This window comes from Ammospiza nelsoni, chromosome 19 (assembly GCF_027579445.1).
Source record: "Ammospiza nelsoni isolate bAmmNel1 chromosome 19, bAmmNel1.pri, whole genome shotgun sequence".
NCBI classification, from domain to species: domain Eukaryota; kingdom Metazoa; phylum Chordata; class Aves; order Passeriformes; family Passerellidae; genus Ammospiza; species Ammospiza nelsoni.
Genome location: NC_080651.1, coordinates 936,462 through 960,773, shown reverse-complemented (window position 1 = coordinate 960,773; position 24,312 = coordinate 936,462). Strand labels below are relative to the sequence as shown.

General features: G+C 53.7%; 1 protein-coding gene and 1 long non-coding RNA gene across 3 annotated transcripts; one reads left to right on the top strand and one right to left on the bottom strand.

The window, feature by feature from the left end:
- Positions 1 to 4: 4 nt before the first annotated feature.
- On the bottom strand, positions 5 to 20,793 carry WIPI1 (WD repeat domain, phosphoinositide interacting 1). Of its 2 annotated transcripts, XM_059485802.1 has the most exons (13): positions 20,668 to 20,793; positions 18,835 to 18,917; positions 17,065 to 17,234; positions 13,497 to 13,593; positions 9,718 to 9,815; positions 8,632 to 8,724; positions 8,316 to 8,386; positions 7,535 to 7,642; positions 7,014 to 7,178; positions 6,798 to 6,905; positions 5,311 to 5,432; positions 4,530 to 4,630; positions 5 to 535 (listed from the first exon to the last, which is right to left on the bottom strand). In XM_059485802.1, exons 1-13 carry the CDS (start codon positions 20,736 to 20,738, stop codon positions 488 to 490), a joined length of 1,335 nt encoding a protein of 444 aa, XP_059341785.1. In that variant the 5' UTR covers positions 20,739 to 20,793; the 3' UTR covers positions 5 to 487. The 2 variants fall into 2 exon arrangements, with proteins under 2 accessions (XP_059341785.1, XP_059341786.1); XM_059485803.1 differs by lacking the exon at positions 7,014 to 7,178.
- A 188-nt stretch (positions 20,794 to 20,981) lies between these two features.
- Positions 20,982 to 21,847, top strand: LOC132081868 (uncharacterized). Its single transcript, XR_009419752.1, has 2 exons — positions 20,982 to 21,047; positions 21,210 to 21,847. It is a non-coding gene; the product is annotated as an uncharacterized LOC132081868 (long non-coding RNA).
- Positions 21,848 to 24,312: the final 2,465 nt, after the last annotated feature.

Below are 24,312 nucleotides of genomic sequence, written 5' to 3'. Positions count from 1 at the left end.
GAGCTGCCAGGGACAGACTGTGACTTTATTCTGTCTTTCAACATAGCAAATGGCATCTTCTCTAATATCACTGCAAAAATACTTTGCCTGGGTTAAAATAGTCTGTATATACTGTACAAAGACATAAGTTTAATATCTCTTCCTATAAGTACATTTATACACATAAAACAGCATAAATTAGAAAAGGGACAAAATGGGTATATAAAATTCTGGTTACATACAAATCTGATTAAATTAGCATTTACACTGTGGTTCTAACATAGAGTTTGTTAAATAGAGCCATGTGCATACAGTACATTGACACCCCACCCAGACACAAATTAAAACAGGGGCTAACAGGGCCAGGTGTTCACTTACACAGAGCAAAAAGCCTGGCCCAACCTTAATTTCTATATATTTTTTTCTCATCTTGGGGACTCACAGATCTGTTCTTGGAAACTCCTGGCTTTTCCAGCAGCTGTCCCAAGCGTGGCTGTTTTGCTTCTCCTCACGACCTCTTGGCCTTGCCCGGCTGACCTCCACGGCACAGGATTATCTACCAAAATCAAAACACAAGGGCCTTACTTTTCCCAGCACCAGGGAGCTTTTCCAGTTGCTTTTACGCACATGGGAGGAGCAGGGGGAGGGATGTCCCACAGTGTTTTACTTTCCATTCAAAGGCACATCGGGGAGAGGTTTATTTATTTGCTCTCCCCCTCCCCAAATTGACAGTCCTGGGAACAGGAACCATCTGGATCAGTGATAAGGGGGTCTGGCCTCTGGCTGGCACTGGGCTCAGCAGAGCCAGGCTTTGGGGAGTGCATTTGCCTCACTAAGTGATCCCAAAAAGCTCAGCTCTGGTGTGGCTGGAGGGAAAGGTTCGTGCTGGGCATCCCTGCATTGCTCTGGGGTCTCTGGATGGATCCTTGAGTTCAACTCCAACATGTCAGACAGGATTAGGGGAGGGAAAGCTCAGCCTGAACACCAGCAAAGCCTCTGAGTGGAAGAGTAAAGCAGGAGCAGAGAAGAAGAGGCAGCAGCAGATCCTGATTCACCTCCATCAGCTACTCCTGCCACAGAGATGTGGTGAAATGTGCCCCTGCTTCCGATGGGGCATGGACAGCCCTGGCACAGATCAGTCCCAGCTCCAGCCCTGCCAGACATGACCTGGAAGGGATGAGAACCCCACAATCCTGCTGCACAGGCTCTCTGGAAGGGATGTGAACCCCACAACCTCACAGACATGGAAGGGATGTGAACCCACAGCTCCTGCTGCACAGGCTCTCTGCCAGCTCCTCCTCCCAGGTCTGCCTCTCCACGAGCTGCAGGACCATCACTGGCCAGGTTTCCAGGCACAGGCATTGACACTGGATGGCACAACTCCCAGGGGACCTCAGATAATGTACTGATAAGCTGGGCTTAATCCTGCAAGGCCCAGCTGCCCAAAATGCCACTCTGAGCTACAAGGGCAGGAGCCAGGCCCTGCCAAGCTCCCTCATGCCCTATGACACATAATTACAAGCAGAGCCTCAGTGGAAAGTCTGTGGCCTTTCCTCTGCTACCAGCCAGCTGTTAAAAAATAATCACTTAAAATAATTAAGTGTCCATATCCATGCAACAGAATGAGGGAAACACCATCCAGCAAAGAGCCAGGAGGAATCTGGGCCAATACTGCTTCCACAGAGCCAGAGATGTATCTGCAGCCTGGTTGTATCAAGATCTGTGGTCTGGAGCAGCAGAGGGGTGTGGGGACCCCATGACAGGGCACTGATTTCTGCCCTGTTGTAGATTTTTGCCCTCCAACAGGCAGCAGCAATCTTTGGCAGCACAGGAAAGTGCCCAAACTGTTTTGGAGCAGCCAAAAACTGATGGGAAAGAGATGGCTTTTAAGAGTGATGGAGTGTCAGTGAGGGGAAGCTGCCTTTGAAGAGCTGATTGCTGTCTCACTTGACTTAATGAAATGGCTCTCCTGATAAAAGCTTCACCTCTGGGCCCTGCAGCCAAATGCAGGATGGATCACCTATGTCTAGAAAACACCGACCAACCTGCTGGAAGAAATCATCCTTCCTACTGAACCCCAGGAGTTCTGGGCAGATCCCCTGGCTGCACTGCCCAGCTGCTTGCAGAATCCTGTAGGATTTCTTTTGCCAAACCTCACTGCAGTGCCCTGCCTGTCCCATAAAACACCCCAGCATCTCCCTGCACCACTGGAAACCTCACTGCCTGCTACACCCACAGAACAGGGGTGGCTGCTCAGGCAGGTGAGCAGAAAACAGCTCAAATTGCCAAAGTTTTGCAGCCAGAGCTGGTTTTGCTTTTCCTACCCTGTAAAATCTCTGCAGCTCCTCCCTGCACATCCAGCACAGCATCCATGGCTCCAGCCCCTGTCCCCCTCAGTAACACCTGAGTCCTTCTTGCCCAGGATCAGCAGTGACTTGGGAGTGCTTAATCCACCCCAACCATGCAGGGATTGTCACTGAACTGGTTTAACCTCCTTCTGCAATCCTGGCACCAGCAGCAGCAACATCCACGTCCCCTCTAGTGAGGCCACTTTTTACGAGTCCTCCTTGGGCTCCTCATCTCCTCTCTGATCTGTCCCTCCTTCCACTTAATGAACAGGCAGTGTTTGACAGATTTTATGTCAGGCTGAAGCTGGTTTTCCTCAGTCTTTAACAGCAGAGCCTCTGAAGTCTTGCTTGAGGTCAAGGGAAGACAGAGGTTTCAAAACGGGGAGAAACTGTGGGGTTTGAGCACTGCTGTTTCTCCAGAACCATGTCTGAGTTCAAAGCCATACCGTGGGCTGCGGGTGAATATTCCATTTTGTCACAAGTTTTGAGGTTTTGAAAAGTCTTTTTGTTGCACACTGGAAAACAAACAAAACCCTTCCCATGTTTCCGCAAAGCCGAACGCTGTCAAAACATTTTTGTTGGATAAGGTCAGGTTCTTCTCCCCCTCCTCCTCTGCACAGGAGTGACCGAGGCCTGAAACCCCCTTGACTGAGACTGGAGATCTCAAGTGCTGAGAAAACAGCCAAGTTCAGTGAAATCCAGAGCATCCAAACATCCTGAGTGCTCCCACTGCGAGGGCAAACCCCGAAGCAGGAGCGGGGGCTTTATCTGGAAGCTCCATTTGCTCAGGCACCGTTATCAGGGAGTATTTTTGGAAAGCACCTTCCCTTCCCACACCTCCTCCTCCCTAACAATACACATGTCACTGCTCTGTCAGGTTAATGACAGGATTTGGAGGGATCAAAGTTCATTTCACAAAGCACCTGCTGTGCTGCAGCAGGGGTTTGGGGCTGCTTTCATCCAGCGCAGCCCCAGCAGGAAGCCTCATTCAGGAGCAGCGTGATCCCTGCCTGCTGGCATTTGCTTGTCCCCAAACCATGAGTTCAAGAGCAGGTTTAGCAGAAGGAAACAAAGGATTTCTCTCTGTCCCTGCTGCTTCTTCCAGGGGCCTGGGCCATCACCTTCTCTGTGGGCACAGCGAGGGAGACATTTGAAATATCCTTCTTGAGTAATGGAGTTGGACAAGTGGGAAATTCCTGCTCCCAGTTTGCAGCAGGGAATGGTGCAGGTAAGGAAAGAAATAATCTGAGGGCTGTGTGAGTTGAGCTGGGTTTAGGTGGTGCTGGCTCAAAGGGAGTCATGAGCCAGGCTCCTTTTACCTAAGTAACACTTTGCCTCAGCTCAGAGGAAGGTGCCTCACAGAGGTCAGCCCAGCACATGGAATGAATCCTGGAATAAGGTTTGTACTTCCTCCTTTTCAGGCAAAACTCCAGCAGCAGGATATGTAAAAATGAAGTAAGGAATTCCAGAAGCCTGCCAAGGCTGCAACCTGAAATCCATTACAGTATTCTGCTGCATTACTGCTATGAAGACATCGCTGATTACAACCAGATCACAGCACAGACCAACATTTGTCCAATTAGGGGTTAGATACTTAATTAATGAGTGTGGAATAGGAAAAGGAGCCAGAAAGACACTGCCAGGCTGAAGTCAGACTGAAAAATCCACTAGCTCCTTCCAATGGTAACTGAGAAAGTGCCACATAAAAATCATAAAATGGTTTAAAACTCTGTTATTCCTTTCATCTTTGTACTTGGAAAAGGAGTTTCCTTCTCAGTTACCTTGGAAATGAAGAGACTGGTGAGGTTCAGGTATGTTCCAGTTGCATTCCATGAACTAACACAACTGACTGAAAATGCAACAGGGTATTAAGTTTTTATTTCTAAATGGTTCCAATTAAAACTATCCCTGGTAATATTAGAAATCTGCTCTAGGCACAAAGGTTAGGTCTGGATCTGAACACCATTCAGCAGGTTTGTTCAGATCTATCTCTACTTAGGTTTGATCATTTCTGCCCCATCCCCAGCTGCTGTTTAGTGGGGTGTCACTTTCCTGGCACTGTCCCTAGAACCCATCCAGTTATTTTAGTTTTCCCAGTGAGCTGGAACAAGGAAGGGGCCATGGAATCTCTTCTGGGAGAGGTTACTACTTCCTTCTCAGCATGAGGGCTGCACTGCGGGTTTAGGGGTCCCGAATGCTCACAGGAGGAAACTCATTCTCATCATCCAGACAGACTGGTCCAGTTGCAAACTCGTGCTCTGGGATCACCTCGCCCCGCAGGGCTCCGCCGTCCTCCGAGTAACCTGGCCAGGGGAAAACACCAAGGGTTACTGCAGGAAGGGAGGGGGGAGGCTGCACACAGCAGCACACACTGTCACCACCTCTGCAGCACTGAGCTGCTTCCTCTGGCTTCAGGGACTGAGGAAGAGGAAGGTGTTTCCATGGATAGTATGGGTTATGGATGAACTACATGGCCAGCTCCTGTGGCAGCAGCTTTCCTCCGCCTGCCATGAACCCAAGCACCAATTTCAGAGTAAGATCTGCATTTGGATGTGGATCTTACACTTGGGGATATAATGAGATAGTCACCAGTCACTCAGTCTTTTCCTGCAGCAGTTTAGTGCAAGGTGTGACAATCTCACCACACTGACTGACTGTGTCAGTGACTGACACAAAACCAGTGAGCCCTGACTCCTACACCCATGGTCACAACCCCTGGAAACCACCTGGCAGCAGCTGCTGTCTGCCAAAGAGTGGTTCCTGCTCAGCCCTGGGAGCAGAGCTGGCACAGGAAGCAGAGCAGAAAACTCGGGCCCTGTTTTTGTGGCAGGGGATGAACCCAGTGAGCTCCAAAGTCCTGCTGCCCCAGAGTGCAGTGCACCTGCGCTGATCCTGGATGAGCCCTTGGAATGTGGGACACTTCCCACTTTGCCCCAGGTGGTTTTGTGGCTTCTGCCTGAGGAAGGGCACATGTGGTGCTCACCTGGCATGGTCGAAGTTGAAGGCACTGTACTTTGTCTGGCTACGGTTGCTGCATAAGATTGAGGTACTGGAGGCTGAAGGTCGTTTTCTTTGTTCTCCTCCATCTTTCCTGAGCCAAGCAGACTAATTGTACAGATCAAGAGAGAGGAGAAGAGTTAGTTCTGATCCTGGCTGTCCCTCCCCAGCTCCAGCTAAGACAAGCCCATGCATCCACATCTTGAAGCACATCACCCATCCTCATCACTGCATGCAGCAGCCCCAGCAGTGCTGTGGACAGGGGAGCATTGTGCTCCACAAGGAAAGCAGGGGGTGAAGAAGGAGATAGGGGAAGCACCACTTCAGCTGGAGGACAATGCTGGCATGGGAACAGAAGGGAACAGACTGACCACAAAAGCTTTAGGTTACAAAGGCAAACAGTGTTTCTAATCACGGAGGGGGCTCCAAAGGGCTTCCAACAGGAGCAGACTAGATGGGAAAAGCAGCCCTGGCTAGTTTAGGACGGAGTTTGAGCAGAGATATCGTATGATGTAATGTAACTCATGACCCAAGGGTCCTTTTCAGCCCTCTGCTGCTCAGAGGAGCCCACATGACGAGGCTGGGGCTGCGGGTGGCGCGCGCTGGACAGCGCAGCTTTGAAGTGCTTTTGTTTTGTGGCTTTTCCAAAAGCTGCTGGCACTTTCCTGGCTGGCAGCCACCTCCCGGCCTGGAGCACATGTTACATCTCACCCCACCCCAAAGGCTTCACATCTGGAGCCAAGCAGCCCAGATGTGTGCGGGGGGGTTCCGTGCTTAATGGGATTTGCATATGGCCTGGAGAGCGGCGGGGGAGGCTCTGTTTGCACAGAATCCCAGAGTGATTTAGGTTGGAAAAGACCTCTGAGATCACTGAGCCCAACCTGTGGCTGATCACCACCAGCCTGTCACCAGAGCAGGGCACGGAGGGCCACATCCAGTCACTCCTTGAACAATTCCAGGAATGGTGAGCTGTTCAGTGAATGACTGGATGTGGCCCTCAGTGCTCTGGGGCTCCCCACCACCTGCCTGGGCAGCCCCTTCCAGTGCTTAACAACCCCTTCCACGAAGAAATTCCTCTGCTTTGGCACTGGGCTTTGTTCACAGGAGCTCACAGTGTCACTCCACACCATCCCACCCCCAGTCAGCTCTCCAGCACCCACTCCAAGCTGGAGAAGGTGCTCTGCTCTCCTGCCACCACAATGGTCAGAGCTCTGCTGCTGGGGCATCTCCTAAAGCACAGCCCTGCTGGGATGTCCCAGAGCTGCCATGGCATCTGAGATGTCTCAGGTTTCTCCTGCAAGAAGCCCTGTCTGCTGTGCTTCCCAGCCACGCCTGTCAGATCAGGGAGCTCCAATCACAAACTCATTATAACTTTCTTGCTCTTACAGCTCCATTTTGTGCTGCCAGGTGAGATTTCCCTTCATTGTTTAAAAGACCAGCCTCTGTATGAGGTGTGAGTGGAGGTAGAGTTACCTGTGATTTTTAATGAGGACACACTCCCCTCCATCCTGGGGGTCCAGGTTATAGATGTAGAGGTGTCCATCCGATGTCGTCACCAGCAGCCGAGGCAGCTTCTGAATCCTGCTGGGAAAAGCATCCTGAGGCCAAAATCCTCCCCCACACAGACACAGCAGCACCCACAGCACAGGGGACGAGGCCTGGCCAGGGCTCAGCAGGCTCAGCACGTACGTGGACAGGGCACAGATGTTCCTCTGCCCGGAGATGTTGAGCCGGACGGTGGCAAAGGCTCGGTCCTGGCTCATCATGCCGGACACCTGTGCAGGGAGGTAGTTGGTGGCAGCCTGGAACATCTTCCCCATGTAACCACTCCAGGTCGGAGGCTCCTCTGGCCGGCTGAGGGGTCACAAAGCAGGGTCAGTGGGGTTAGCATGACCAGTGGGACAGAATGTCAGGAACAGGCCCGATCTCACACGGGTGAAGGGTTTTCTGCAGCACCTTCACACTGTGCACCAGCCTGGCTGGAGATCATAGGGGACAGCAGCACCTAATAAAGCCAGAGAGGCCTGCACAGCAGGGGTGCAGTGTGTGGCTTTCCAAAGAGTGAGTCCCTAGGGACACAAGGACACTGTGCACCTGGAATTGCTCATGGAGAGTACATGGTGAGGACGTGGACAGCAGCTGTGTAAACACAGAGCTCTGAAGCAGACCCAGCCCTGGGGCAGGCAGGCGAAGCCAGGCTAAGCCCTCACCTGTCTGTGAGATGCTCCAGTTTGAAGATGTGCACGGTTTCAGTGTTGCTGGAAGCACAGAGGAACTGGGAATCCATGCTGAACACCAGGGAGCTGATGTTCACATACCTAGAGCAAGGACAGCACTGTCACTCCCACAGCCACCCACTCAAGGGGAACTGCTGGCTTTGCCTCACAGAGGAGTCCATGGGCACAAAGGAGACCCATCCATGGTGAGGATCACCCTGCACAGCTGCTGCTGAGCCTGTGGGCTCACTGATGAGCCATTCCCTAATCCCTTTGCTCAGCAGGGCTGGGGGTAGCCTCCAGCTAGTGACAAACAGCCAGAGAGGTGGAAATGTCCTTGCTCACAGAGCTGCCTGTGGAGGGAACATCTGTGCCAGCCTCACTGCAGCTTCTGGTGCTGCAGAGACCAGGGAGGATGGCCAAAGTGCTGAACAGTGGGACACAAACAGCATCTCCTGCACAGGTTCAGCAGGAATGAGGCCTCTGACAATTTTAGGGAGTTCATTATTTCACATAAGAAAAAAGAAAGGACAGAGTAAATGGAGTGATCCCATGTCTGTTCCCTGCCCTCACCCTGTTCTGTGACACACTGGAAGGAATCAATGAGCTGGGCACAGCCTGGCACAGTGACATTTCCAGCTGATATGTTTGCTCTTGTTTTCCTTCTGCAAAAGATGCCAAAGCCACCATGATCTGACGCTGCCCTGTGTCCCTGTGTTTACACTCTGGCTCCGGGAGCCTCTGTGTACTTGTCACTGCAGAAGAATGAACTGACCTTTTCATCCCTCGCCGGAATTCATAGAGTTTTTGCCCCCCAGGAATGGAAAATACACGAATGACTGTGCCCTGCAAAAAATGCAAATGGAAATACCACGTAGGAGCAGGCCAAGGAACCCAAGCCCTTTCCCTGACACACCCAGGAAACTCAGGATGTGCAAAGGCTCCTCCTGTTTGCCAGCTGGGCTCAATCTGATCCCACACACTGACCAGTCAGCGGCCCTTCTGTGCTGGCTGTGATTAAGAAGGGGCAGCTCAGGGGTGCTGATGCAGCCCTGGGAAGAGGGAGGGTACTTGCAGGCACACTCACTCACTTTTTCAGAAGCACTGGCCAGCTTGGAGCCGGTGGAGTTGAAGGTGAGAGCAGCCAGAGGCCCCTCGTGGGCAGGAATGGTGCAAGCTGTTTTCTGTAGGGCACAAGGGAACGTGAGAGCAAAGGCACACACTGCTCCTTGGACTGTGTGGGCAAAGGGACACGCTGGGCCTTGGACTGTGTGAGGGCAGGGCGTTCCTGCCCTGCAGCTATCCACACCTGCTGATATGGATTCACGGGATCATCATGTGCTGATGGGATCCCTTCAACATCCTCAGCACTTCACCTCTGCCCTGCCTTGAGCTCATTCCTCTGCTGTTATGGCCGTTGTGATTACAGGACACTCACCCCAGGGGCAGAGAACCTCAGCTCCCTGCCTCTCCAGGGCTCAGCATTGTGCCTGCACCCTCTCCAAAGCCTGGCCCTTCCCTGCAATTCCTGCTGCAGTGGCACCACCCTGGTACCTGCAGGGAGCCCCAGCCCTTGCAGCACCTCTTGGAGCAGCAGCATTTCCCTGTGCTCTGCTCCTCCCCTGCTGCAGATCCTCAGCTCTGGCTGCACGTACGGAGCCACCAGCCTTATGTAACTCAAAGCCCTGGCATAAACAGCAGATAATCATGACCCTGCATCCAGCCAGGGACAGATTTCCTAAGGGGACTTTGGACACTCTGTGACTTTGGGTCAGGCACCCCTTCCAGCCCACGGTGAGGCAAAGCTGCTCCAGGTCCTGTGCCGTGCCTGGAGCAGCTCCAACCCCCCTGACCCACGCTGGCCACATCATTCCCCTGGGATCTGCTGCTGACGCTCCCACAGCAACCCCAGCGTGAGCCTGGCAGTGGCCCTGGGGCTACAGGGCAGTGGGTCACGTTTCCCTGAATATCCTGTGCTGGGACATGCACGTCCTGATCCCAGAGCTGTCAGCTCCGAGCAAGGGGGATCTGTCCAGATGTGCCTGCCAGGCAATTCCCTCGCACTCCAGCTCGGTGCAGTGGATTTATTCATCCTTCCCAAGGGCCCCGTTGGCTTTGCTGTGGCTCTGTTTGTTTTCAGCCCCTGCCGGTATCCAAAGGCTGAGCCTCGCACTTACCAAAGTATTTCCGTCGTAAAGCGCGATCTCCCCGCTGCTCGCGCTGCCGGGATAAGCCAAGTAGGAGTTGGCGTGGTTGATGGAGAGAGCACACAGACCTGGCAGGGGGACAGGGACACGGCTGAGGCTGTGGCTGGGGGAGCTCAGCACGGGGCACGCCGGGGGTTCGGGCTCTGGCTCCTGGCACCGCTCGGCCCCGGGCTGGGAACAGCTCGGCCGTGGGGACATCTGCTGGTACGGGACAGAACGGCGGCTGTGCCCTGCCACCCTCCGCGGGCACGGGAACCCAGACCCGGCTTTTCAGCACGCTCTGCGCGCTTCCCCTGCATTAACTCCCTGGAGAAGGTGCACGAAACAGCACATGTGGCTCTGAGGGCTCACAGCACTCCTGTCCGGCCACATCTGGACGCGTCCAGCTGTGCACAGAGTGTAGGTGCGGGGCTGGAAGCTCAGAGGAGCAGCACAGAGTGGGTGCAGCTCTGCTGCAGCCTGGCTGAAGGCAGTGCCATTTCCTTCTGCTCTGAATGGAAAAGGGAAGCAGAGAAAGACAAAGGAAATGCGCCAGCTGTGCAGGGAGTTTCCGGACGACAAGGAACTTGAACACAGTGAAATCTCAAGCACAGGGGGAATCCTTCCCCATAAGAGCCATGTGGTTTTGTGCCAACACGAGCACAAAGGTTCCCAAATGCTCCTTTCAAAGTGGGCAGGAATTGCAGGATGAGACAGGGACAGATGGATACGTGAGTGTGGGTACATCCATCCGCTGTCCCCCAGGTGACCTCGGAAAAGAGCATCTCTTCCTGCCTCTCGTCCTGCGGCCCAGTGAATCCTGTCACACACCAAACGTGCCTCACTCGCTTCCTGCCCCACATCCGTGTGCTCACAGCCCCCCCAAACCCAACTCCATGCTCCAGCACGACCTGAGCTTCCTGACCCATGGCGGGAATCCCACCTAATCCCACGTGCGGAGGAAACAGCGGGGTTAAAGGCAGTGGGGACACCCCAAAGGGGCAGGCAGGACAGCCACGCACTGCACGTAGATGGGAGGGGACTGAAAGGGCCAGCAGGACAGTCACACACTGCACGTACATGGGATGGGATTGAAGGGGACAGCAGAGCAGCCACACACCAGTAGGACAGCCATACACTGCACGTAGATGGGATGGGATGGGATGGGATGGGATGGGATGGGATGGGATGGGATGGGATGGGACTGAAGGGGCCAGCAGGACAGCCACACACCATGTACATAGATGGGATGGGACTGAAGGGGCCAGAAGGACAGCCACACACTGCACGTAATGGGACAGGACAGAAGGGGCCAGCAGGACAGCCACACAGCAGCAGGACAGGACAGCCACACACAGCACGTAGGACAGCCACAGCAGTGGGACAGCCACACACAGCACGTAGATGGGATGGGACTGAAGGGGCCAGCAGGACAGCCACACAGCAGCAGGACAGCCACACGCAGCACGTAGAAGGGACAGGACGTGCCGTGCTGTGCCGTGCAAGCCCCGTGTCAGGACACGGCCCTGGCCCCCGCCCAGCAGCAGCGGGGAAGGATCGGCCGGAGCTCTCGTTTTAGGTCATTGTTTATAACCAAACAAAGAGAGCTCAGCACAGCCAGGAGCTGCAGGATCGGCCAGAGGCCCCAGGGATCCGCTCCCCATCCATCCAGAGGCGTGCACATCATCCAGGAATGGCGCACGGGAGAGGCGCGAGGAGCATGAGGAGCACGCACGGCAGCAGCAAAGGCACGCAATTAAAAGGCAATTAAGGAGGGAGGGATGGGAAGAAGGCAAAGATGGCCCAGAGACAGCGGCTGTGATGAGCATCCTGCCCCCTCTGCATGGTGATCCCCCGGCCCAGGGAGATGAGCAGAGCCCTTTCAGACAGGATCAGGGCAGGCTGGAGCTGAACAAAGCGAGCTCTGAGCCGGGTGAGTCACCCGCTCCCTCTGCTCCTCTGGCCGGCAGAGCCGCCGGAAAACCAGGCCAGGGGAAAACACAGATGTGAGTGTACTGGGCTGACCTCGGGGACACACAAAGAACTGGGATCACAGGGCCACGGGCAGCCTTTGAAGATGCTGCTCTCCCCTCAGCAGCAGCCCCCCAGCCATGGTGAGGGTTGGTGCTGCAGTGGTGGGCTCAGGCAGGCTGGCACTGCTCAGATGGCACCTCTGGGAGTGCCACGTCACAGGTGGCTTCCTCAAGCGGCATGGAAAAATGCCTCTGTGCCCAGGGAGCCTGGCCTTGCCCTCAGGCCAGCAGGTCCAGGCACATCCAGGGCTTGGGGGGAGCCACAAGGTGGTTTCCAAAGCTGCAGTCACTCCCAAGATGTACCCACACAGCACACAAGTCACCCCGAGCACTGTGACCTCCTTGGTTCAAATCCTGCCCCTGTTTTGATGTGAATCACATGAAAAACAACTGCCTTGGACACCGTGGGCATTTTCCTCTCCTACGTGGAGGAGGCTGGATCAGGAGCCAGGTGCTGGCCAGGAACAGGCAGAGATCTCACTGTGACTGGCCAGGGTGGCTGCAGCAGACCCTGGTCCTGCCTGTGTTGCTGTCACCATGCCCAGGGCACTCACTTTAGGAGGTGGCACAATTCCCATGTCCTCCTAAACCCCCCAGCACAGATTCCCACTCCTAAACAAGCTGCACAAAGAGCACTGAGGCTGGACTGCCCTGACCTACTGGACACACCATCACTGGGGTCAAGCTTGGGACCAAAGCAGGTGGCCCAGGCACAACAGGGACACTGCACTTGTCACTGAGCTCATTTCAGTGACAGCTGCTGCAGTAAAAGGGGTTTAAAACACTAAGCCCATATGAAGCCTGTGATCTGCAGCATCCCAGTCCTGCCCTGCTGCTCTTAAACCATGAGCTGATCCTCCAGCCCCTCTGCAGAACAGCTCCAGGCCTGGGCATCCCTGCCCACCCTGCTGCTGGGCCTTCTCAGGAAGGCTTTAAACTTTAATTATATTTGCAGCATTCAGCATGCTTAATCCACACAGAGAGCCCATCTGCTGAGACCTGAAGTAGGTCAGGGGAGCTGCTGGCAGAGCATCCCTTGAAAGCCCCGAGGCCAAGCGTGAGCACATCAGCAGCTTCCCAAGCACCCAGCCATGAAAGGATGCTGCAGGACAGCACAGCACTGTGGGCACCCAGCCAAGCTTCCCTCTCTGCTGCTAAAAATAGAAAATAGCCTCTGCCAGCAGCAGGAAAGCCGGATTCCCCCTGTGCCACACCCACAGGATCTGTGCTGCAGCCACCTGCCCTGCCCTGCCCTGGGCTTTGCAGTGACAGCAGGTGGCAGCTCCTGGGAACTCCCTGGCAGGCACTGGGGCTGGGCCTGGCTGTGTGTTCTGTCCCCAGGGATCTCTCTGGCAGCTGGCCCCAAAGGGAACTCAGAGCCTTCTGCCCATCTCTGCTCTCCTTTGATGCATCTGCTCTGGCCAGAGCAGGGGTTTGCTCCAGACAGGGCAGGGCTTTGCTCAGGACAGAGCTGGGTCACAGCCCAGGCCTGGCAGAGCTCAAGGAGAGTCTGGACAATGCTCTGGGATTTTGGGATGCTGCTGTGCAGGGCAAGGAGTTGCATTCAGTGATCCTTGTGGGTCCCTTCACACTCTGCTCCATGCATTTCTGACTGCCCAGGGCTGGGTGAGCATGCACAGGCTCACAGGCTGGCTTAAATTCTAACAATGCTGGTTTAAATTCCAACAAAGCTGTGGCTCTCCAAAGCTCCCCTTCACACAGTTCTGCCATGCTCACCTGTTGTGTTGGGAGGTGTATCCATAATAGTCTTCAGAAGCTTCATGTCCTTGATGTTATGGATGTAGATGGACTCTTCCAGGCACACCACCAGCCTCTGCAAGGACACAGGGGACATGCACAGAGCCAGCAGTGCCTCTGGCTGCTGCTCCCACACTCCCAGACCCAAACCTTCGCTGTCAGACAAACCCAACAGGAGTTTCCCACACACTGAAATGGAACAGCAATGTGATCTCTTGTGCTTCTCCATCTCCTCACATCTGGGTTTGTACAACTCTTGTTTTGAGAGTTTTTGCATCCAGTCTTGCTTTAGAGAGAAGACAAAACACCATGACTTCTCTGTTCCTCTGCATCTTCCACACCCCCAGCAATAAGAAGGACCCACCAGGGTCACACCCCACCTCAGGCCTTGACTGCCATCCATCCCTACCCCAACTTTTCTCTGCAGTTCTTAACAAATTAATTTTTGATCACAAAAAGAGAGGCTGCAGTCCTGCTTGTCAGTGCCTCCAGGTGGGAGTGCAGCCCTTTGCCCTGACTGCTTCCTGGTTTGGGACACAAATGGAGCTGCTGGGTCTGCACTGCTGCTAAACCTAATGCACCTGCCCAGCACATCAATGTTTCTTTTCCCCTTTGGTGTCAGCAGGGAAAACTCTGCTTTCTGTGCCCTGCAGAACTGCACAAACACAGAGCTGAGACACATTTGTCAGGCACAGTCACCTTTGCACCATCTTGGCTGAGGAGCTGGGATTTCCCAAGTTCAGGTGCTTGTATCTCTTCTGCTGACCCTGGCAGGAGCACCCAGCCAGCCAGGGGGAGGCAGGGCAGAAAGGCAAAGGGAAGCCTGATGCTGTAACCTCAGCCCTGGGCCACCACCTCTGAGGCCACTCAGCTTTGTGTCACCACAGAGGCTTTTTCTGGGACCAGGCTTTGGGTCTGGCTGAAGGGCTGAGCTTTGTGAGTCCAGCAAGTGCACAGCTTCACCTCCCTTGGTGCCAAGAGTCCAGAAGCACTACAAACATCCCAATAAAAGCCTAAGGCCAGACCCCATCCATCCTGAAGCTGCAGCACCCAAATCCATGTCCAGGAAGCCTCCACCTCTTCAGAAATGAGGCCACTTATTTAGTATCTAAATGTGGAGCTTAGTCACTAACTTCAAACACCCACATTAAAAATCTCTGCCTTGCTCCACCATTACTCTCAGATCAAACTCTTTCCCACTTCTATTCCTGCTAACCACAGCATCTGGGGCTGTGTCAGAGCCATTTTGCATTTCCAGGAAGACTTTGCCTTTTCTACAGTAAGAGCCATCCACTTGCAAGCAGAGGAATATTTATACAGCTGATTTGGGCAAAGCCACCATGAGCTTTCCCAGAACGGGCTGCTCTTGATGTCCAGGTGAAAAAAGGGAGGTTTCCAGATGTTTCCAGAGATGCTGGTACCCACAGGGACAAAATCCAGGAAAGTTTGGGATGTGAAGAGGCAGAGGAGGTCTGGACAAGCTCAGCAGGAGCTGGAGAGGGCTGGTTCACCCCTGCTGGCCTCCATGCAGCCCTGTGGCCATGTGAGGGGCACTGGGATGGGGTTTATCCTCACTGTGCACACAGACAGAGCCTCAGGAAGGTGCTGTGATTGCTACATGAGGTCAAGGCATTGCTAATTGTCCAAAATGTCAGTGCCCACCAGCTCATTCTGTAGTTTGGATGGATCAGGTCAGATAGCTGAGCTGTGTCTGGGGGCTGAAATGGCCAAATAAACACCTGAAAACTCTCCAAAGAGCTCAGCAGGGTTTCAGCAGTGAATGAAAACCCAGCAGCTTCCCAGCAGTCCCAGAGCCCAGCCTGATTGCCCACTCTGAGACAAATCAGGATTTATCTCCACACATTCAGTTATCATGGGGCCTGGAACGAAGAATTCCCACAACAACAACAGAGGGGTTTGCTTGTTTGCACAATGAGGAGTTTTACACAGAGAGAACAGATTGAAACATGCACCTTTTGTTTGAGACCTGTTCCTGGTTAATTTGTCACCATTCCCCTGAGTTAATGCCTTGTCTGGGATTTGTCCTCCTGTGAACTTCCAGGGGAATGCAGCTTTCCTGCAGGAGCTCAGGCAAGAGTTCAAGTGTCACATGCAGAACCTGATGGGCACCAGTTTAACTCCTGAATGTACACTGAAATAATGATTCCTCTCCAACCTACCCAAACTGGGAAGGTTTAGATGGGATTTGAGGAAAAAATTCTTTGTGAAAAGGGTTATTAAGCACTGAACATGCTCAGGGCAGTGGTGGGGTCACCATCCCTGGAGGGATTTAAAAAATGTGTGGATGGGGCATTTTAGAACAGGGTTTAGCCTTGGCAGTGCTGGGGAATGTTGGACTTGATGTTTTATTGGTCTTTTCCAACCTAAATGTGATTCTGTATTTCTAAACATCTGTAATATCTCCAAATCCCTCCAGGTGTGTCTGTGGCACAGCCAGAGGATGAGCTCAGCCCAGGAATTTGAACCCAGCTTATAATGCAGCCAAGAAATGTGGATTCAAGGCTGGGACTGTGCATCACCTTCAGGCAGCACAAGGGGAGTAGCCTGAATGTATTTTATTCACACCAATCTCCTAGAGCTGCTCAGCAGAACCTCCCAGTTTATTTTTATACACACACAGCTATCTGCAATTCAAAGGAAGTCTCTCTTTTGCCGGTTTCACTGTGAGCTGAAGTGAAAAAAATCAATTTAGGACAGATTTAATTGTAGAGCAGGAACTCCTGGTCAAAGACAGCTTTACTGGAAGCTCAGCCCAGAGAGCTCACTGCAGGTCTCACTGTTGCTAACTGAGGAGAGGCTGATTATATACAATTACCCAGACTGCTTATTTCTTCATTGTAAAGTGTCCTCTGCTTCTTAGGGCATATACTTGGAAAATAATTATGGACAAAAAGGAAAAGATCACTTAAAATCCTCCAAAAGAGCTCAGGGCTGCACAAGGCTGTCTCACATCAGAGAATAACACTCTAAAAGTCTCATTGTAGAGAATAACACTCTAAAACTCTCATTGTAAGTGGCCTGAGTGGGTTTTATGCCTTTAAAACAAAACCAAGGCTGCTGGCAGCACTTGGAAAGCAGCTTTTTGCCTTATCCACAGATAAGTGTGGAAAAGTTACTCCTGGGTTACAGATAAGTTACTCCTGGGTTTTTGTAACCAACTTTGAAGGTCTCACTTGCACCCAGGATGGCAGAGGTGGGCCTGGAGTCAGGAAGTGGAATCCAAGGGAGGGAGGAACATGAAAAGGTGTTTTTTTGGCAGAGCTGTGTCCTGAACATGCAAGAAGGCAGATGACAAAAAGCCTTTGTGTAACTGCCACCAACCCAAGGCCTTGGCTTCATTTATCTGAAGGAAGCAGCGGGGGCAGCTGATAGCACAGCCCTGCAGCTCCTGCCAGAGCCTCTCATGTGGGGCTGGGAGGAGAGCACAGCCTAAATCCACCCCTAAAATCCCACTCACAACCCTCCCAGCTGGAAAAGCAAAGGCAGCACAGAGCCAGAGTGGGCACAGTGTGGGAACCCCTCTCACCTGCCGGTTCAGGCGGATGGACAGGATTTTACTGGAATAGCTGTAGTTGCAGATCTCTGTCCCTTTCTTGAAGTGGTACACATTCATTTGCTGTGGCTTGGCATGGCTGACCACGACCACAAGGCTGCTGGAGAACAGACGCTCCACGATGTAAACATCTGGGATTTCATCTGGGCACACAGGGAGAGCAAGGCAGAGCCCTCAGCTGGGCAGAACTGCAGCAACAACACAGCTCAGGAGGGGATGGGGCTGGGAGCTCTGTGCTAAGGTTCTCAACATCATTTTGGTGAAAATTTTCCCATGCCTGGCACAAAGCAATTAGGTGGGAGTAGGAAGAGGTTAAAAAACCTTCCCCTGAAGGCAGAAATGGAGCACCAGAGAACATATCCACTGGAAGATCATACTCAGCTCTCTTTGACAGGGCTGCTGTGCCTCTCTCTCCTGGGCAGGGCCCAGCTGAAGCCAATCCCCAGGCCCCCCAGCTGCACTAGATCCTTGGGAAGGGGATATAAAGGGAGGAACTGCCTGCCTTTGGTCAGGGGAGTTCCCAGGGGGTGTGAGAGGTTTGCTGAGGTAAGGCAGGAGCTGGCTGTGGCTTGGTATTTCCTCTGTGTGGTGTCTGGTTTCTCCCAGCCTCCCTGGGGAATCAAACAGTGCAGTGACTGTGTTTGGGATGGCTCCTGCTGTGTGGAGGAGGCAGCAGGCAATGGTGGCCCTGCACCTAAATCCCCAGGGACTGCAATCTCCAGCCTGCCAGCCCTGAGTGATGCTCAGTGTGGGCTGGGCTGCACTGGAGGAGCAAAGGCTGCCCCACAACTGTGAGTGTGTCACCAGCAGGGGCCTGTCGCAGACATCTTTTATGAAAAATCTTTTCCTTAAGATTTTCCCTCCTGAGAAGCTCGGAGGCCTCAGGAACAAAATGTAAACATTGATTATCTGCTGCTGTGGAATGCAACAGGTGCATCTGTGATTGGCCCGTGTTGGTTGTTTCTATTAATGGCCAATCACAGTGAGCTGGCTCAGACTTTCTGTCTGAGGCACAAGCCTTTGCTATCATTCCTTCTTTTTCTATTCTTAGCCAGCCTTCTGATGAAATCCTTTCTTCTTTTCTTTTAGTATAGTTTTAATATAATATGTATAATAAAATAATAAATCAGCCTTCTGAAACATGGAGTCAGATCCTTGTTTCTTCCCTCATTCTCAGACCCCTGAGAACACCATCACAGGGACCTGTTTCCCTTTCCCTGGCTCTGGGGAAGGAGCCTGGACCCTGCTCCAGATGAGGCAGCTGTGTCTGATTGCTGAGGCTCCTCCTGCAGCCACTGAACATACCCAGTGATGAGCAGGCCCAGCTGGGAAGTGTTATCCTCAGTGCTGAGGCAGCCTGGGGTCCCTGCTCCACGGGGCCAGCCTTGTTTTGGGCTGCTCAGTGAGTGCCACATGCTGCTGTGAGCACAGCTAAGAGCTGCAGGCCTGCTGGGAGTGACCTTCTCTACATGGAAAACCTGTTAAAAACATCTTGCTTGTAAATACCACAGTGGATTAAAGGCCTGGGAGCTCTCCAGCAGCTGTGCTGGAAGCCTGTGGGCTGCTGCTCATGCACCTGAAACATTCCAGTGGGGAACTGCTCTGAGTGCTGGGCTGCAGCACACACTGCTGCTGTCAGGGTGGCAGCAGTGGAAAAGAACTGGGCTCCAACAAAGGTGAGGGACTCTGATGGATTTAAGGTGCTGCTGGTCAATGTTCCTCCCAGGGAAACAGGAGACTTACTGCTTTCATGGACCTGGTCCAGTTGCTCCACAGAACTTAAGGAGAAGAGTCTGTATCCAGTTGTGGTTCCAATGGCCAGGGAGCTGCAGAGACAAAGCAAAACCTGCTGGTTCAGAGCTGGAACCCTCCAGGTGGCAGCAAGAGTCCCTGCAGGGATGGTGTACTGGTTTGGACTGGGATGGGGATGTTTTGCCTTATTACCTCATACAGGGCTGGGTTTGGGGTTTGTGCTGAGCACAGGGTTGATAACCTGGGGGTGTTTTTGTTATTGTTGAGCTGTGCTTGCACAGTCAAGGCTTTTCCTGCTCCTCACCCCTCCAGTGAGGGCACAAGGAGCTGGGAAGGGACACAGCCAGGACAGCTGACCCCAAGTGACCCCAGGGAAACCCAGGCCATCCATGTCAGGCTCAGGGGATGAAGGAGGAAGAAGAGAAGGACATTTGGAGTGGTGGCCTTTGTCCTCCCTGCTGTCCTGGGGATGGCTGAGCCCCTGTCTGCCATGGGAAGTGGGGAATGAATTCCTTGTTCTGCTTTGTTTGCATGTGTGGCTCTTGCTTTAATTATTAATCTGTCTTTATCTCAGCCTGTAAGTTTTCTCACTTTCACCCTTTTGGTTCTCTTTCCACCTCACTGAGTGAGGAGTTGGCTGGGGTTAAACCCTGACATTGAGGAAATTATAGTTCCTGGCACAGTGCTCTGTGAAGGCACAACTTCAGATTACAACCTAAATAATACAGAGTAACAAACTCAGGAATGCAGCTCTCCATCTCAGCCTGTTGCAGCCTACAGAAGGCAAGCATCCCTCTGAGAGAGCAAACTCATCCTCTCCTCTCTGTGGCTGCTGGAGGAACAAACAGGTCCAGATCTACCTGGGAGGATGCACACAGGAGCTGTGGGACACTGAAGGGGCTGTTTCCTCAGCCAGGGGCTGATCCACCTGTACTGACACAGAGGTTTATCCTGGCTGGGGAAGCTCTGCTCTCACTGTTAAGGGTGGTGGGCAGAGTCTTGCCAAGCGCTGTTTCTGCCCAGTTCCAGATGCAGTAAGCAGCGAGATCTAAGTCTTGAACCAGCAGCCAGCCCATAACAGCAACGCACAGCGTTTGCACTGGGAACAGCGAGCAGCAGGTTCACGTCAGCAGCGCATCCACATCCCTGAAAGCACCCTTTGTTCGGGCACACCAATGCAAAGCAGGGCTGCAAAGGAAAGGGCATTTCCAGGTGTGAGTGAGGCCGCTATCTCTGATTCTTATCTCCGGGCCGATCCTGGCTCCGGGCTCCCACATCCGTGTGTGCCTCGCTGCTCCGGGCGGGATTTGCTGTCCCGGCTGGGAACGGTTCAGAAACGGGAGCAGGGCAGGGAGGCTGCGGGAGCGCGGCTGTAATTTATCCCGAGCTGGGGCGGCGCTCTGGCACCGCTGCTCACCGGGAGCCTCCGGGGGGTGCCGGTGGCCCCGGGCAACGCCGCCGCCTCCCCGTGCCCGCACAGCGCCCGCAGACAAAGCCGGGGAGCGCCGCTGCCCTGCCCGGCCCCGGGCGCTCCCCGGGCTGCGGGGGAGGCAAAGCCCGGCCACAGCCCTCGATTCACCTCCACCGGGAGCCGGCGGGGCCGGGGCCGCTCCCCCGGGCTGGAGCAGCCCGACCCCGGCCCGTCAGTGCGCGGTGAACGGGGGGTTCCGCCGGGCCCCGGCCCGTGAGCGCTCGGTGAAGGGGGCGCTCCGCCGGGCCATCCCTATGGGGACCCGCCCCGCTCCGGGCCGCGGGGCCGGACCGACCCCGCCCGGCGCGGTCCGGCCGCCGTCCCCCCCGCCCCGCGGCGGCCGCCCCGCTTACGTGCAGTCCTGGTTGTAGGAGAAGCAGCTGAGCGCCGCGGGCGCCCCCGGGGCTTCGGCCGCGGCCTCCATGGAGCGGGCGCGGCGCCTCGGCCGCTGCGGCCCCCGCGCCCGCCCCGGCCCCGCTCCGCCGCCGCACGGGCGGTGCCGCCGCCCATTGGCTCGCTCGCAGCTGATGGACGCGCGGAGTGACCTATGGGGTGAGGAGCAGGCGGGGCGGGCCCGCCCCCCGGAGTGGCGGAACGGGCTGCCATTGGCTGGCGGCGCGGAACAGCTGCGCGTGGCCACGTGGTGATGTTGTGGTTGCATCAGACGGGCGCGGACAGATGTTGGAGCGCATCTGGCGGAGCGCGGCTGCGGCGGTGCTGCGAGGGGGACACGGTGACAAGGGGCTGCTGGAGGGCCGGGGATGGCCCTAGGGCAGGCGAGGGCATGGGGCGGGGAAAAGTGATGGTGGCACCGCTGACTGGAAAACAAGTCAGTTCGCCTCTCCGCTTCCTTGGCTAAAGAGTGCTTTGAAGAGTTGTTTTTGTCTTTTTACAGCATTGCTATCCTAAAGCTAACGGCGTTTGTGCATCGTTCCTGTGCTTAACACCGCTGCTGCCGTGGGGGGTCAGATCTGCCGGGGAAAACACAAAGGAAAACAAAGCTCCGAGTCAGATACAGACATTCCAGGAGTCAGTGCAATGACATTACCGGCGCACAGAAACTCTGCCGGGGCAGAGCCTGCAAACCCCATAATTAGATGAGTAATCCTCATGTGAGTGCTGAGTGAGTCATTGGGCCCGGATCACTTGATGTGTGCACCACAGGACTTTTGGGAAAGGAGCCCCATGCAATACCATCCCTGTGAGGCAGAGTCCATGTGGACACATTTATCTGCCTGTATTAATCCCCCTCTGCTCCATGGGGACCTGGAGTGCCTGTAATATTCCCTTGTGAGGGAGCTGGAAGCCTGCAGCAGTGAAGATAGATTGATTTTGGGGAGGAAGTAGGAAAAGACACATCTTCAAAACACCATTTTGGAGGGAGGTGGATGGTGCATCATCCCTAGGACTCAAAACACACGAGTGGCACTGCAGGGGAATAATTTTCAGGACATCATGTTTGGGGGGAAAACATCATCTTTTCCAAGGGGCCTAGTGGGAAGTTCTAATAAAACCCAAACTTGATCTGGAAAAGCTGGTTTTGAATGTCCTGAAACTGTCCCTGTGGATCAGCAAAGTTTGATTTTGAAACAGGGATGTCAGACAGGAAGTGGGGTTGTGGAGCAGGAAAAAATTTGAAAACAAAACAAAGCCCTCCAATAAACAAAACCAGGGAGACATTGCCTTGTGTTTCAAAAAAAAAACCACCAAAACAGTTTCTGAGCAACAGCAGCAGCTGGATGTTTGCTGCTTGGGCAATCACCATGGTTTTAAAATGAAACCTTGATAAAGCACCCCAGACTTGGGTAACACAATTATTTTTGCAGTTTGACTGATGCAACCATGTTGGTCAATCCTCCTTTGAGCTCACTGCCTGCAAAGGCTGTTTGATCAGCAGGACTGGGAGAAACAGGGACTTCTTGTCCTCTGCTGCAGCATTAAAAAAGTGTGGGTGGCCTTTGGAGCAGGTTGGGTACAGCTGTGTCACCATGGTGGGGGTGAGGTCAGGACAAGCTGCTCCTCAGGCTGGAAAAGCTGCTGTGTGTTGGTGAAACAAACCCTTGGAAATGTCAGGATGTGTGCTCTGGAATGTTGGAGCAGTTGGGTGCTGGGTGTGAAATAGAAGCTGGGGTGCTCTGGGTGGGAACTGAGTCTGATGCCTCAGGTTTTGGCTTTTCTATGTTCCAGGTTCTGTGCTGCTTCAGTGTGTGGGGCTGGGCTCACATCAGGGCATGCTGAGCTCTGTGCACAGAGCAGGGAGACAAAACAATTCCTGCTCCAGCTGGGCACCAAGGACAAATGATCCAAATCTCAGCCCAGGAGCACAAACCCCGTGGGCTGGAGAGAGAAAAACAAGCAGGGTGGGACTGGATGGGCTAAAGCTGGGATGGGACAATGAACTGCAAGGTGCAAATGGAGCAGAGCTGATCCCAGGGAGAGACCCCGTGCCCGGCCGTGCATTTTGGGGCCATTTTAGTTCATTTTGGGTTCATTTTGGGAACATTTTGGGTTCATCTTGGGTTCATTTTGTGACCACCTTGGTTCATCTTGGGAACATTTTGGCTCATTTTGGGTTCATTTTGGGACCATTTTTGATTTGCCTGAGGTGCAGCCCTGGCTGGGCTCTTGTGCTGCCCAAGGTGGATCCATGGAGGAGATGCTTTTAATAAATCCCTGCTTTATTCTGTAACTCTGCCCAGCCTCTGCTCCAGCTCAGCCTTCTCAAGGCATCAATTCTGGTAAGAGATGAGGTGTGTCAGGTGCCCCAAACACAAAGAAATAGCTGAAATGATTTTTCAGGAATTCAGCTTTGGAGGGAGGTGGTAATTAGGGTAGTAGTTAAATCCCAAGATATTTCCTGGGATCTGAGTCTATGTCACACCTGGGAAAATGGTCTGGCAAGGCCAGCAGAGCCCTGCCAGGCACCAGGACAGTCCCTGTGCTGCTGCATGTGTTTGCTGGGAAGAATATATCAGGATTTGGCCTCCCTTTCCTGACAATCCTGTGACTGCAGTAACTATTGACAGTAACAACCTCAACTCAGTCATTAACTCCAAACCCAGTCCGGAGTGTGACCATTTGATCTCAGATGTTTTCCAGTGCAGAGGGCATGGTGTGAGGGATGTTGGTTTGTGATCTCCACCCTGGATGTTTGCACTGAAGCCTTAAAGAGGAAACAGAGGTGAAGAAGCTGGGAAACCAGTGCTGTACCCAGAAGGGCCTCTCCCAGCCATCCTGTGTGCTGCCATTCCACATGGGAAAGGGGTTTGAGAGCTTTTAGGCTTTTCCATGGCTTAGAGTTGAAATTCCAGCTCAGTTCTTCCCACTCAGATAAAGCCTGCTTGCTCCCACTGATAGGTCTGGTATTTTAAATCTGCTGCAGGGAAATAAAAAGGTCTTGGCAGAGCTAAATCTGTTAAATATCTTTATATCCTTCACTGGAATTCCTGATAACCAGAAGCCTGTTCAGGCACTACAGCCTTGTAGGGGATAAACAGGCAAAAGGTGAATGTGTAATGAGGTGAGCAAGTGTTTGTAAGAGCAAGGAAACCACTTTTTTTCCTGTGGAAGAAGCAGGAAGAGGTGGCACAGACATTGCTTTCCTCTTTTATGTCACCCTTCCCGAGTGCATCGAGCAGGTGGAGGAGGAAGAAAGGGCTGCACCCCGACCTTTAGGAGCTTTAAAGCACGAAGTGTGGAGCGCTGAAGTGCCAGCGGTGCTGCTGTAGGCTCTCACAGACAATAAATGCTGCCCTCTGGTGCCCCGAGCAGGCTGCGCTCAGCGGGCCAGCATCGCACCGCGCACGGCAGGGCCTCCACACCGGGCTCGCTAGATCCTGCTCCTTGGAGTATCCTGTGGGTTACACCGGGCTCGCTAGATCCTGCTCCTTGGAGTATCCTGTGGGTTACACCGGGCTCGCTAGATCCTGCTCCTTGGAGTATCCTGTGGGTTACACCGGGCTCGTTAGATCCTGCTCCTTGGAGTATCCTGTGGGTTA

What these genes read in the sequence shown, in the direction of transcription:
- WIPI1 (XM_059485802.1), bottom strand. Translation starts at nt 20,738, where the DNA reads ATGGAGGCCGCGGCCGAAGCCCCGGGGGCGCCCGCGGCGCTCAGCTGC. An exon ending in TTCCGGCGAGGGATGAAAAG is followed by an intron (nt 7,643 to 8,315) that starts GTCAGTTCATTC and finishes TCCTTGCTCTAG; the next exon opens with GTATGTGAACATCAGCTCCC. An exon ending in CTGGAGCATCTCACAGACAG is followed by an intron (nt 7,179 to 7,534) that starts GTGAGGGCTTAG and finishes GTGACCCCTCAG; the next exon opens with CCGGCCAGAGGAGCCTCCGA.